Here is a 12949-nt window from a genome sequence, read left to right on the forward strand (position 1 = left end):
TCCAACATTTTAGATTGAAAACACATACTTTCCAACAACATTGCTCTCTTATCATTTTTTCGTATCTTCAATATTTAACGAGATGGCCTATGTAACCGGACTTATGGGACACCCTATATATATATATATATATATATATATATATATATATATATATATATATATATATATATATATATATAAAGCATAAAGTTTATATGAGAAATGGATGATGCAAGTACTTAGACCTAACATAACGTAACCAAATCCAATCTAACCTAAACTAAACTAACCTAAGCTAACCTGAACTAACGTAATATTAGTAGAAATAAGCGAAATTCTATCATTTTTAGAAAATAATGCTGGACCCCTACACTAACATAATGTAACCTAACTTAACCTAAAGTAACCTAATGTGAACAGAAACTACCGAAATTGGAATTTTTTTATAAACAATTGCTGGACCCCTTCTGCTACACATTATTCTTCATTATTTTCGAAGTTGAATATTAGATACGATCCTACTATAAATAAAATTACAATCGGACCAAAGCACACAGTCATGTGGAGTCCGATAGCACAAAACTATGTTTCAGTTTCAGCGACATATTAAAGTGAGAAATATTACATTATTTAACGAGCCATTCCAGGTCAAATCAACACAATTTGAGAACAAAATTTTACCTTACCATCTCAGATTGTCATGGAATTTTGCACAGGGGTACTATTCATATAGACTAAGAAAAATACCAAATTTCAACTTTATATATCGAACGGTATTGAAGAGGCTATGTAAAGTTTGGAAAAAATGTCCAAAATAGAATGTTCAATGTATTTTGAAATTGGAATTGCAGCTCTCCTAATTGAGCTAGCGAGCTGGTCATTTTACAGCATTTTCCATGTCCTTTCCTGCGGCACACAACAGCATATAGGCTAATACAAATTTTTATTTTCAAAGTCAAAATCAAAATTTTACTTCAATTTTTTTCAAAAAGTACATATTTTAAAATTTTGACATTAATTCCATGAATAGATAGTATTGTTGTAAAGCACCTGGCGAATTTGGGATGATAATGGGTTCTTGTTTAAAAAAAAAAAAAAAAAAAAATAAAAATAAAACTAACACTATAGTTTTCATTAACACCTCGTACCTAGTTGAAAAATAAACGAATGCATTTATTTTTTTAACTTGTGGGAATAAATCTGAACATTAACATGAAGAGTACAGTAATGGGTCTAAGACATATCATAGCGACTTGTAATCTGCTGGCTATACTTATTACCTCATACTTTAAAAACTAACTTAAAGCAAGTTAAAGTGCTGATACTTTTGAATTTTAAAATGATAATAATACAAGTCTCACAATTAAAAATGTTATTGTAAATAAACGTGGTTTGTAAAAAGTATACATATAACACTGGTACAACAGCAGGGTTGACTGTTTTAAATCAGGTGTTTTTTTATACAAAAAACTATTGGTGTAAAAGAAAAAGCAACGCAGAAATGCCACAAATCGTAATCACAAATGCCACGTGAATTTCATAGTGACGTTTTCACATATGTCGGATTATCTGTGTTAGTTGAATCTAATATTCCTCTTGTAATTAAGGAGTCCCGATGAGCCCGTAAATTTCTCCGAACTGGAAACCGAGTAATGGTTCAGATGCCACTTCAAGTAATAGGTCCAATCTTTCATAACCTCGCTGTTACATAAGGAGTTAAGCCTAAACAAACCAAACAAATTGTAGCAGCTTTAGCGGGTAGACATGAGTTCATTGCCAAGCAACAGGCAGCCTTCCTTAACTACACAAAAGAAAATCTTAAAGAATCAGAATCTGCTGTCATTTGTGATTTTTCTGAAAATTATAGCACAGCGCTACAAGATGAAGCACAGAGCTACCACTGGACAAGCCAACAGGTCACGATCCATCCTTTTGTTTCATATTTCAAACAGAAAAACGAAGTTGAACATGTTAAATATGTAGTTGTTTCCGATTGCCTAGACCACAATACAGTTGCTGTTTACACCTTAAAAAAACTGACAACCAAATTTTAAAACTTTCCAAAGTTTTTTTTTTTTTTTTTTTTTTTTCGACAGGTCTACCGTTCAATTCAAAAATAAGAAAAACTTTTTGAACCTCTGTTTTCGTGAGGCAGCTTTTAAAGTGAAAAGAGGGTGGTACTTCTCGGCTAAAACATATGGAAAAGGGGCCTTGCGATGGAGTAGGCGGTTCAATAAAGAGATCTTATGATAATCAAATTCAAACCCCAACTTTTTGAGTGGGCAATAGAAAACATTACCAAAGTAAATTTTGCCTACTCAACCCAAGAGGAATATACTGAAGCTGAAATGTTCCTGGAAAGTCGATTCGATTAAGCATTGACTATCAAAGGAACACAGCAATATCATGCATTCATTCTCAAAACTACATCAACATTATTGGTGAAACACTTTTCAGATGGTTTGCAGTGTTGGGAAAAGGAAGTGTCACAATCCTCAAACAAAACTTCAATTAGAAGATATATCAGGCTATGCCACCGCTGTCTATGAAGGAAATTGGTGGTTCGGGTATGTTTTACACAAAAATGAAGAACTTGATGAAGTAAAAATAACTTTCCTTCATCCATCTGACCATCTCCATCATTCTCATATCCAAGGAACGCTGATGTTCTGTGGATGTCTGTAGTGGGCGTTCTGACAAAAGTGAATCCTGTAACTCCCGATAGAAGAATTTATGTTCTCCTTGAAAGTGATGTATGCCGAACAAATGTGGCTTTTTCAAATTTCAAGTAATAAACATATCCTATTGCTTATTGAAAAGTTTTACTATGAAATCATCTGTACTCTTTCTTCAGATTTGTGTTCATTTTTATTTTCACAGAAGTGTAAAACTTAATATTCTCGTGTTATTACCCTACGCACAGAGTATTCTTGAAAAATAACTATTAGTTTTGAATTTTTTAAACAATGAAACCATTATCATCCCAAATTCATATTTTGCCAGGTGCTTTACAACAATACTATCTATTCATGGAATTAATTTCAAAACTTTAAAATATGTACTTTTTGAAAAATTTTGATTTTGATAATAAAAATTTGTATTCGCCTATATGCTGTTGTATACCACAGGAAAGGGCATGAAAAATGCTGTAAAATGACATTTCAACCAACTCGCTAGCTCAATTAGGAGAACTGCAATTCCAATTTCAAAATACATTGAACATGCTATTTTGGGCATTGTTTCCAAACTTTACATAGCCCTATCTTCAATACCGGTCGATATATAAAATTGAAATTTGGTATTTTTCTTAGTCTATCTAGAGGGCATCTATGTATCAAATTTCATTAAAATGTGAGATGGTGAGGTTAAGTCAATGTGTTGAATTGATATGGAATGACCCTTAACATATCTGAAGAAGGCAAAGATATACTGCCAAAATTGTAACGAAGATTATAAATAGTATAATAGTAAATGTTTGCTTTGATAAGAATTTATTTTTATTAAAATTACATGCAGTTTTAAAGCCAAACAGAAGAATAAATATCAGGGATTTATATGGAAGAGTATACCTGTGTGGACCGTCTTGGACTTTTTTTTTTTTAATAATGTTTCGGAAATCTCATTGTTTGCTTGTTGATATACTAGTTTAAATGGCCTATGATTAGCAGAAGGGGTCCAGCTTTTTTCTCTAAAAAATGTTACTATTTTGGTAATTTCTGCTCACATTCGGTTAGTTTACGGTAGAGTTGGTTAGTTTTAGTTAGGTTAGGCTAGTTTAGGTTACGTTAGGTTAGTTTAGTTTATGTTATATTAGTGTAGGAGTCCCGCTTAATTTTCCAAAAAATTATAGAATTTCGCTTATTTCTACTAATACTACGTTAGTTTAGGTTACTTCAGGTTAGCTTACGTTAGTTTATGTTAGGTTAGCTTGGATTTGGTTACGTTATGTTACGTCTAAGTACTTGCATCACTCATTTCTCCTGTAAATTTTGTGTTTTTTACGTGCTTCTGGACCCCTTGTACTAAACATACTCCGTTTAAATCATCGGATTACTTCTTAAAGAGCCCAATTCATGTTATTTCTCTTGTATTCGGAAAAATTAACTTCAGTACTTTAAGTTGAAATTTAGTAGATTTGTATGCCTTTTAATTCTTCTTAAATTGACAACTTTACACTGAAAAATTAATGATGGACATAAAGTGTTTGCTATCTTCCTATTTTGACTCAACAACGGTTCCATTGAGCCGTCCTCGTTTTACGTTTAGTTACTGCGGATCTAGTAGCCAGTTGCCTTTCTATCCATCACACATATATAATAAAATCAAAAGTACTAACCTGCCATATCTAAATTCTGTATTAAATCGCTGCTAACAATGTAAATATCTATACAGTACATAACATGAAAGTTCCACTGGGCATTTATTTAGCAAAGTAGGTTCAGTACGTTAAGGCTCAGGGTAGTTAGCTTAGATTAGGTTGGTTTAGTTCAGTTTCCGTTAGGTTCAATATCTCGGGATCTACTCTGGGCTATTTTTTAGCTTTAGAGGGCCAGGTTTTTATTTTTATTTGTTTATTTATTTTTTTGTGTTTGTAATATCGTATTTACATACGGATAGGTTAGGTTAATAACATTTAATTCAATGTTGCCGAGCAAGCGATAGCGGATTAGAACCCTGCAGGGCACATTGTTTTCTGTCTTCGTTAGTGTTGACACCCCTACCACTAAACAGTTACCCTACTCTACAGCACTGGTACTTAACCCGTCCCACTGTATCCTAGAAAAGTTCAGTAACTCTTATTATGCATTTTTTTATTTCGCATAACAGTAAAACCTACAAGTGCAATTTTAAATTCTCATTTACTTATTCATTGTATACAAAATTGTTACTTTTAAAATACTGGTCCTGCAATTTCACAGGTACTATCAATCACTTAATTGAATTAATTCAGATATACAATCGTTGACCATTATTATTTGATTCTATCGTTGTCCAATATTTCTTCACATCCTTCCGCGAAGTCAATGTATAGTAACAACCATCGCTAATATGAAATTTCTTAATGACATTTTTAAATAGCGTCATTTAAAAAAGTTCATACAAACCGGGTTGTATTTTAGGCTTACTGTCATTTTCAACTACATTCATTTTGGATCGGTACTTTGTTACATTTGTTCAACTTTGATACATGTCATGTTCAAATTTAAAGCCAGTTCTTACTTACCGCCTTCAGACATATCCATGACATTTAATTTTGTTATTCACATAGTCAAAAAAATATTTCAATTGCGTTGTGAAGTACTTAGCTGATATCCACCCATGAAATAAATATAACAAAAGACTAACGTTGTATCGAGACGATGAACGCAGCATTATTGCCAACAACTCGAATTAAAATTGTCAGGCTCAGGATGTTCATTTCTTTTTTCAAAATTATCGTTAAATAAGAGGAACAAAAGAATGAACACAGAACATCTGGAACTTCATTCCGTATCGGTGCTCCCAAAATTTTAGGATCACAATGTAGCGAAAAAAAAGTAGCAATTATAACTGCTATGGTGATTATCGCAAACTAAAATGCAACTTTTGCGTTGTGTTGACGCAAACTGTGAGGTCTTTGGTAAGTTTGTTGAGTTTATAATCTCTTTTCAGTACCCAGAAGACATGGGACATGGGTCGATAGTATAAACTGGAATCCGAACGATCGTAAGTTTCATTTCATAATGCGTTCAGTACTCTACCCAAGAATCGAACCCTTGACTATGTGTACCAAAGGCTCACGTGCTAACCACTAGATCAGTAACTACATCTATTATTCGGTTAGCATAGGGCATATGCATCTTCGGAATCGAAAATGAGCCAGGTTTGATTTCCAGGGAAAATTTATGTGGACCAAGTCCCATGTTCGGCCGTAGGTTCATATCCCACCTCTCATATAGGTCGATTATTAAAAAAGCAGTAGTAATAATAATACATGTAAATTCTTATTACTCCTTCCGTAAGACCAGGAGTACCATAGTGCACACCCATATGAAAAGTTCTGGCTACATGTATGCTTGAAGAAACCGAAGTAGTGATGATTCCAGAATCTGGACCGGAGCGCGAAAACATTCTCTCGGGAGCTATAAGATCACTCGAAACAGTGTCTCTGTTCATGTTCCGTGAGAGTTTCCAGTATATTCACAGTACTATTTTTTACATTCTGCTGTGAAAGTCCCCCTAGGAGAAATTTTCTGAAATCCCTAGTGGAACCGAATATTGTAGATAGGCGTATGCAATGTTTTGAAGATCAACACACCCTTTTACTGCTCGAATGTTGGCCAGACAGATGCACGACTCCGGGTATGACATCCATCATAGTTCGCATTTTCTCTTGACTGTACACCATCTTCATTCCACCTCTTCCCAACCATGCACTCATTTCCTGGAGGAAAGTACTTCTGCGGTGTTACCACACTGCTTTCTGAAGTGCAGTAATGGATTTTGAACCACTACACCTTACTTCACGTTCTGGCCTACAACACAGCAACGGTGTAGAGTTACGATCAGTCTTTCTTTCAGAGAAAATGTTCCGGCGGGGCACACTTCTATTCTGGGGGCACTGCTGGTACTATTCTATTTATTATTATATTAAAGACGTATTATTTTGGTCTCCTCCGGGGGAGCACTCTCAGAGCTCCAGGGGGCAGTGCCCCCAAAAAACATGTATGGAAGAAACACTGGTTACGATCTGTACATGAGCACATGACATACATAGGTTTGCAAGATCGCATATTTAAAATTTCATTCCTCTACGATATGTGGAAATGGGTCAGGGTGAAATTTTCTCGTACAACTCTCGTTAGCCGGCAAATTTCAAAGAAATCACACACGTGCAAATTACTCAGAAAATATTGATATGAACCCCCGGATCATATAGGTGAAAATGTTCCAAAGTACTTGTAGAATATCCCCTTGCAAGGAATACATCGAATCACCAGTCATCCTGTATATATATTTCAGACGAAACCATACTTCTATTTTCGAAAAATGTCACATTCAAGATATTTGGGAAATTACGCAAGATTTAATTAAACCTTGCCCCATTCAATCCAGAATCATCTATGAGATCTTAACTTAATTTGTGAGATTCTAGACCTTATGCAGAGTTCTTCTGACGCGACATTAGTTCCATACTAAAGAGAGCGATTAACATATGTTTTCTTCAGTAGTCAGGGCTTTAGTATGATGCTAATCATACGTCAAAACGACTCTGCATAAGGCGATATGTATATATTTTCCCCATTTTCTTGAACTTGGTATTTCCTGACAACACAAGTGTGTTTCCTCTGAAATTCACCATACTGTTTCTTCTAACACTATCACAGTCTTTGCGCTGTTAATTCTCTGAGTTCAATTTTCTGCGCTTTTCCGCGCTCATAACTCTGAAGGGACGGAACTTGCAACCTTTGTGCTTGTTTTTCTGTCTATTGGTGGTTTCTATCTTTGAAACATTCTTTTTACAAAATCATTTTAAATAAACTTTTCTTTTGTGGAAAGTAATTGAGAACACAGTTTTTTAAATGAAGGAATCAAGCATTATACTTTATGCTTTATTTTGGAACATTATGCTTTATTATGCTCTTAAAGCTATCAAACTTGTATACAAATAAGTAACCGTCAAAACTAGAAATAAGGTACCAACCATGAGTGAAATATTCTGTTATTTATTTTTTTAAAAAAGTTTTATGGTTGCCCTGCTAATCAGTGTTTCCTCATTTAATACTAATGAAAAATCGGTCCTTATAATTAGCAGATAGTTATATCTTAAACTTTATGGGACATCCTGTCTTATAGGCAACTTACACTAGCCCTCTGCGCGTATTTGTTACATAACAACCTGGATATGTGTAGGAGGCAACAGTCTTGGGAAGTAACGTAACGCAAGTAACGCGTTACTTGTAACGCGTTATTTTTTAAGTAACGTTTGTTAGTAACGCGTTACATTTTTCCAAAGTAACTGTAACGGTAACGCGTTACAAATTTTTAAGTAACGTACCTAGTTTGCGTTACTTTTTCGCGTTACATTTCGGATGAGTAACTACAATATATGTATATTATTTTTCGGAAACAAATGTTTCTTTCCTGTAAGTGAATTTCTCAGAATGAAGCAATCGAGCATGAACTACGTATGTCAGTGACCAACAGTCACCGACACACAGAGAAACAGATAAGTTCGTAATGCCACTTTCTGTTTTCGGAAGATGAGGACAGCCTCAGGGAAAACATGTGTACTGATTGCAAGCACCTAGAAGATTTTGTCGTAGATTCTGACAGCCCCAAATAAACACATTCAGTGAGTGAACTAGGAGTACAATGATACCGGTAGTCTATTTTACTTTGATTGTGTTGTTTTCATAAAGATGGAGAACGAAAATATTTGAAACATTTCCGTTCGAACATTTGAAAGAATGCTTTTTTCTTAAGAGCTGAGGATGATGGTGGACAAAATTTATAAGTAAACAGTCTGAACTGCCCCGGCGGAAAATATTTATCAACAACTAGGGTGCCATAATTAACGATTTAGAGTAAGGGGTTAATATGAATAAACTGTGTTCTGATGAGCAGGCCTACTTTATTACTAGAAAATAGTTTGCTGATGGTATGTAATATTGGAGTTCTTTCAGATCAGTTTGCTTATCCTAGAGTCCCGATGATTATAGAGTTTGAAACTAGTTTTAAAAAGCACGTATCGATTTTAGAGTTACTGGCAAGTTTTGATTCACACCCAGTTCATGTGCTCTCATTTTATTAGTTGTAGTGTAATGTTTCTCTATATTCTGTATTTTTAATTTTACATAACAACATTGTTATTATTATATAATTAGTTTAGCAGGATAATAATAAGCAACCATTTTTTGTAACACATAAGGATGAGCACGAGTCAAGATAAAACTCGACTCGACTCGAATTCAAGTCGAGTTTCGAGTCAAGTCAAAGGTAATATTCTCGAGTCGAGTTCCGAGCCGATTCAGTTTTTCGCATCGAGTTTTAAGTCCAGTCGAGTTTCATAAACGGCTTGTTCTTTTTAACTTGTCTTGAAATCATGGCCTAATTACACTGGAAAGCGAAAGCCATAAGAAATGTAAGCTAAGCAGTAATGTGGAATACTTTTAGTGTTGCTCACGAGAGGGAACACTGCTCGCATCTCGTCTTGTCTCGATAGCGAGACCACAAGAGATTTTTTATAACAAGCTCAGCTCCGCTCGGCTCAACTGAGAAAATGGCTCGAGCCGGTTTGCTTGGGGTGAACCATCGACTCGAGCTGGCTTGGTTGGGATGAGCCATCTGCTCGGTTCGGCTCAACTGAGCCGAGGGGTCTAGCCGAGTCGGTTGAGTGAGCTGTTGGCTCCGTGGCTCGGCTCACTTCTCGGTTCGAGTCGATAGTGAATGAGCTGTGAGCCGAGCTGCTTGAGTCCTTGACAATTCTAAACCCGGGACGACCAGTTTTGATGAATGCCCTATAACTTTTAACAGTGTTTGGCTCGAGCTCGAATACTCAACATAGACCCTCACCCCAAATTCAGAATCTCGTGAACAATATCTTTGACTCCTAGACTTCACGACTACGGAGGTCGGCAACCAACGAGTTTTTTAGTATTCAAATACAAACCGCCAATCTTTCATGTTTATATAGTGTTGTTATAATTATTATTATTATTATTAATAATAATAATAATAATAATAATAGCGGTAGTAATAGTAGTACGGAAAATTGAAGTAATATTTTTTTCACATATTTAAAGTTTCGGACCTAAAAGTAACGCGTTACTTTCGAAGTAAAGTAACAGTTACTTTTTTGGGGCAAGTAACGCGTTACTAACGCGTTACATTTTAAGAGAAAGTAAAGTAACTTGTAACGCGTTACATTTTTACAAGTAACTTACCCAACACTGGGAGGCAACAAGAAGAAAAATCTTTATGGAAATCTGCATTTTGGAGAATAGTTACCGAACCACTTGACCTATCAACCAGAGGCTAAGAAAAAGATTACCTTCAGTATTAGAGATTAATTGAAGACCTTATATGACTCTCTGCTTTAAGTAGGTCAAGCTGTAGAAGTGGTTATATTTCTAATTCGAGGCTAGTTTATGGCTGAATTAAGCCCCAGTACCAGCTGGTGCCAAGTTAGAGTAGTATCGGTATTCCCATCTAAAACTTTAGTTCAATAACTAATTTCGATTCGAGATTTTCCGTCAGCAGCGATTCAAAAAGAAAATGAAAAATCACAAACGACAATCTTACCGAGCGAAGTAGCTCAAGTGGTAGAGTTTTGGCTTCGCATTCGGGATGTTGTGGGTTCGCTTCCCACTGTCGACCATCCTGACTACGGTTTTCCTCAGTTCTACCAGGCAAATGCCGAGATAGTACCTACTAAACAGGCTGGCCGAAACCTTCCCGAATTGTAGGACCGCGGTGACTCAGTGGTAGAGTGTTCACCTCTGGTGCGTGGGGTTCTTGGTTCGATTCCAGCTCGCGCCAAGTAAACTTTACTGTGGAGAAACACCGTGGTGCATGGGTTTTCTCGGGGTTCCCCGTTCCCTCCCACTTTCTTCATTCCACCATTTCATTCATTTCTCATCATCACCGTCTCCTTTAGCTTAGCCGGCATAAGTGTGGGATGTAAAACCAAAAGATTTAATTTTTTCCTTCCAAATCATTTCCAATGTTATTGTTAGATACCCAGTATAAAATGGCATCTGAACGGTATGTGGGGATTGGTAAATAAATAAAACAAATACGCACCCTAGAAAAAAAAGGAAAAGTAGCTAAAGATAAAAAATGCTTTCCTCCTAAAAGGAACAAAAGTTGTAAAGCAAAAAATGGAAACTTTTCCACTTTATAAATTCAAATTTGAATTTTCAATAACATTTTAAAACACATTTCTGACCAGAACAAAATGAATTATTTAATAACGATACGATTTTTGTTGCAGTTTCAAGGACCTAACGTCCTCTTCATCAGACATTGAGAAAAGACAGATGACAGCAAATTTTATATCTTCCTCAGCCGTTAGTTAGCATTTTCATTTATATATTTTTTTCTCATAGAATTTTCAAGTTATTTTTTAAAAAAATTAAAACTAAGGAAGCAAGTAAGAAAACCGGCAAGTCTAGCTCCTCTAGGTAGATTACTATTTTCGTGATCAGACATTTTCTCAGATATTGAAAGGTGTTTCATGACTGCTTATTAAATTATTAAATCTTGAGCACACTGTCAGTCAAAATGATTTGAAAAGGACGCTGCCTGGACTTATAAGCTGATATACTATTCCAGCATTCACTTAATCTGACAAAGAAAAGCTTGGAAAGACCAGCGAGGATGATTGGCTATCGATTATTTAAAACGAGAATTACTCGGACGGCTGTTTCCAGCGAAATTTAATTTAATAATAATAAAAAATCGGTCAAGATGTGGAAAAGCCTTTGCAGTAGGGATGGCCACAAAGTTCCGGTTCCGGCCGAACCAGTTCTTGGAGATCCGGTTTGCAGAACCGGTTCCGGAACTGGTTCCAGACCTGGATCCGAAAACCCTGTTCCAGAACCAGATCTTGGGAACCGGTTCCAGATCTGGATTCGAAAATCCTGTTCCAGAACCGGATCTTAGGAACCGGTTCCAGATCTGGATCCGAAAGCCCCTAAAAACCGTAAAGGAGGCATAAAGTTCACCTTCAAAACACTGCAAAGAGGACCACGCGCTTGTGCCCTCCCCGCCCAGACCCGCTTGTGCCCCCCCCCAAAAAAAAATTTGGTCCACCAGTGGGTGTTTAGCCAAATGAGTTTACTTGTTTAGCCAATGATTTTGCCAGTTACCCAGTTTGTTTAGCCAAATGGACAAGCGGCCGCTGGTTTTAGGTTTAGCGTAGGGATGGCCACAAAGTTCAGGTTGCGGCGGAACCGGTTCCGCAAGTAACCGGTTCTTGGATATGCGGTTCCGGAACCGGATCTTGGGAACCCGTTCCAGACCTGGATGCGAAAACCCGGTTTTGGAACCGGATCTTGGAAACCGATTCCTGACCTGGATCCGAAAAACCGGTTCCGGAACTGGATCTGTTCAGAGCCAAAGCTGGTTCCACCAGGAACCGGTTCTGGCCATCCCAACTTTGCAGATCAGCTATCCTAAGAGTTTTTTTTATTCACACCAGGCAAATATAGAAATGGTACCTAACTTACAGATCCTAAGTAGCCTCATTTCCAATGCCTTTTAACGAAGGACGTTATCTCTTTGATATCTTCGTTATCAAGCTGGAGGTGCCATACAAGCTTTATAATATGAAGCATAAATAAACTTACGTCTCTCTCAGATGGCAAATTAACATGTTCTTTGGATTTTTCTCCACTATTTCTCGATGTATTTGCTTTTACATTTTCGTCAATGGAATTTTCTCATTTATTGTGTCTTTTCCTTTTTAAGCAATTTTCTAACACCTTCTTAGACATCTTAGAAATTGTGAATCAACTCTTAATTGGTCAACCCAAACTATTAAGGCCGTGTCTAACGTTTTGAGCTGAGATCAGCAATCCCTATATAATAACATGGTGAACTTTTTTCCAAAATATTATGAAAACTATTTGTCTTATGCAGTTCAAACTTTCTCCAGATGTTAACTTACCCCAATACTACATGTTCACTTTTTTATTTTTAATCTAGCTCTTATATTTCATTAATATTACATTTTAAAAATAAATCTGACAACGCTGGAAATAATATAAAAATAAACACAAATTCAGGTATTGGAGAATCGCCAGGGTTTCTTTTCCTGCTCGTGAAGTTGCTGATACAATCTCTCCTGATTCATTCACACCATTGTTCCTCACTGATCTTCAAAAAGTTGGTAGGGGAGGATAACAAGTTATGAAATGAGAAAAGATTGTTCATCTAATAATGTGGAGAGTGTATATCTTCGAAGTTATGTTAGTTGACAATC

General features: G+C 36.1%; 1 protein-coding gene across 1 annotated transcript in view; it reads right to left on the reverse strand.

Annotated features, from left to right (window-relative positions):
- LOC145666867 (CDK2-associated and cullin domain-containing protein 1-like) overlaps positions 1 to 5364 on the reverse strand; it is a 38454-nt gene extending 33090 nt beyond the window's left edge. The window contains exon 1 of the mRNA XM_081734448.1: positions 5207 to 5364. Coding sequence (XP_081590574.1) covers positions 5207 to 5225 — 19 coding nt within the window. The 5' untranslated portion in view covers positions 5226 to 5364. The remainder of the gene's footprint in view (positions 1 to 5206) is intronic.
- Positions 5365 to 12949: the final 7585 nt, after the last annotated feature.

This window comes from Thermobia domestica, chromosome 12, assembly GCF_964235325.1.
Source record: "Thermobia domestica chromosome 12, izTheDome1.hap1.1, whole genome shotgun sequence".
Taxonomy (NCBI): Eukaryota; Metazoa; Arthropoda; class Insecta; order Zygentoma; family Lepismatidae; genus Thermobia; species Thermobia domestica.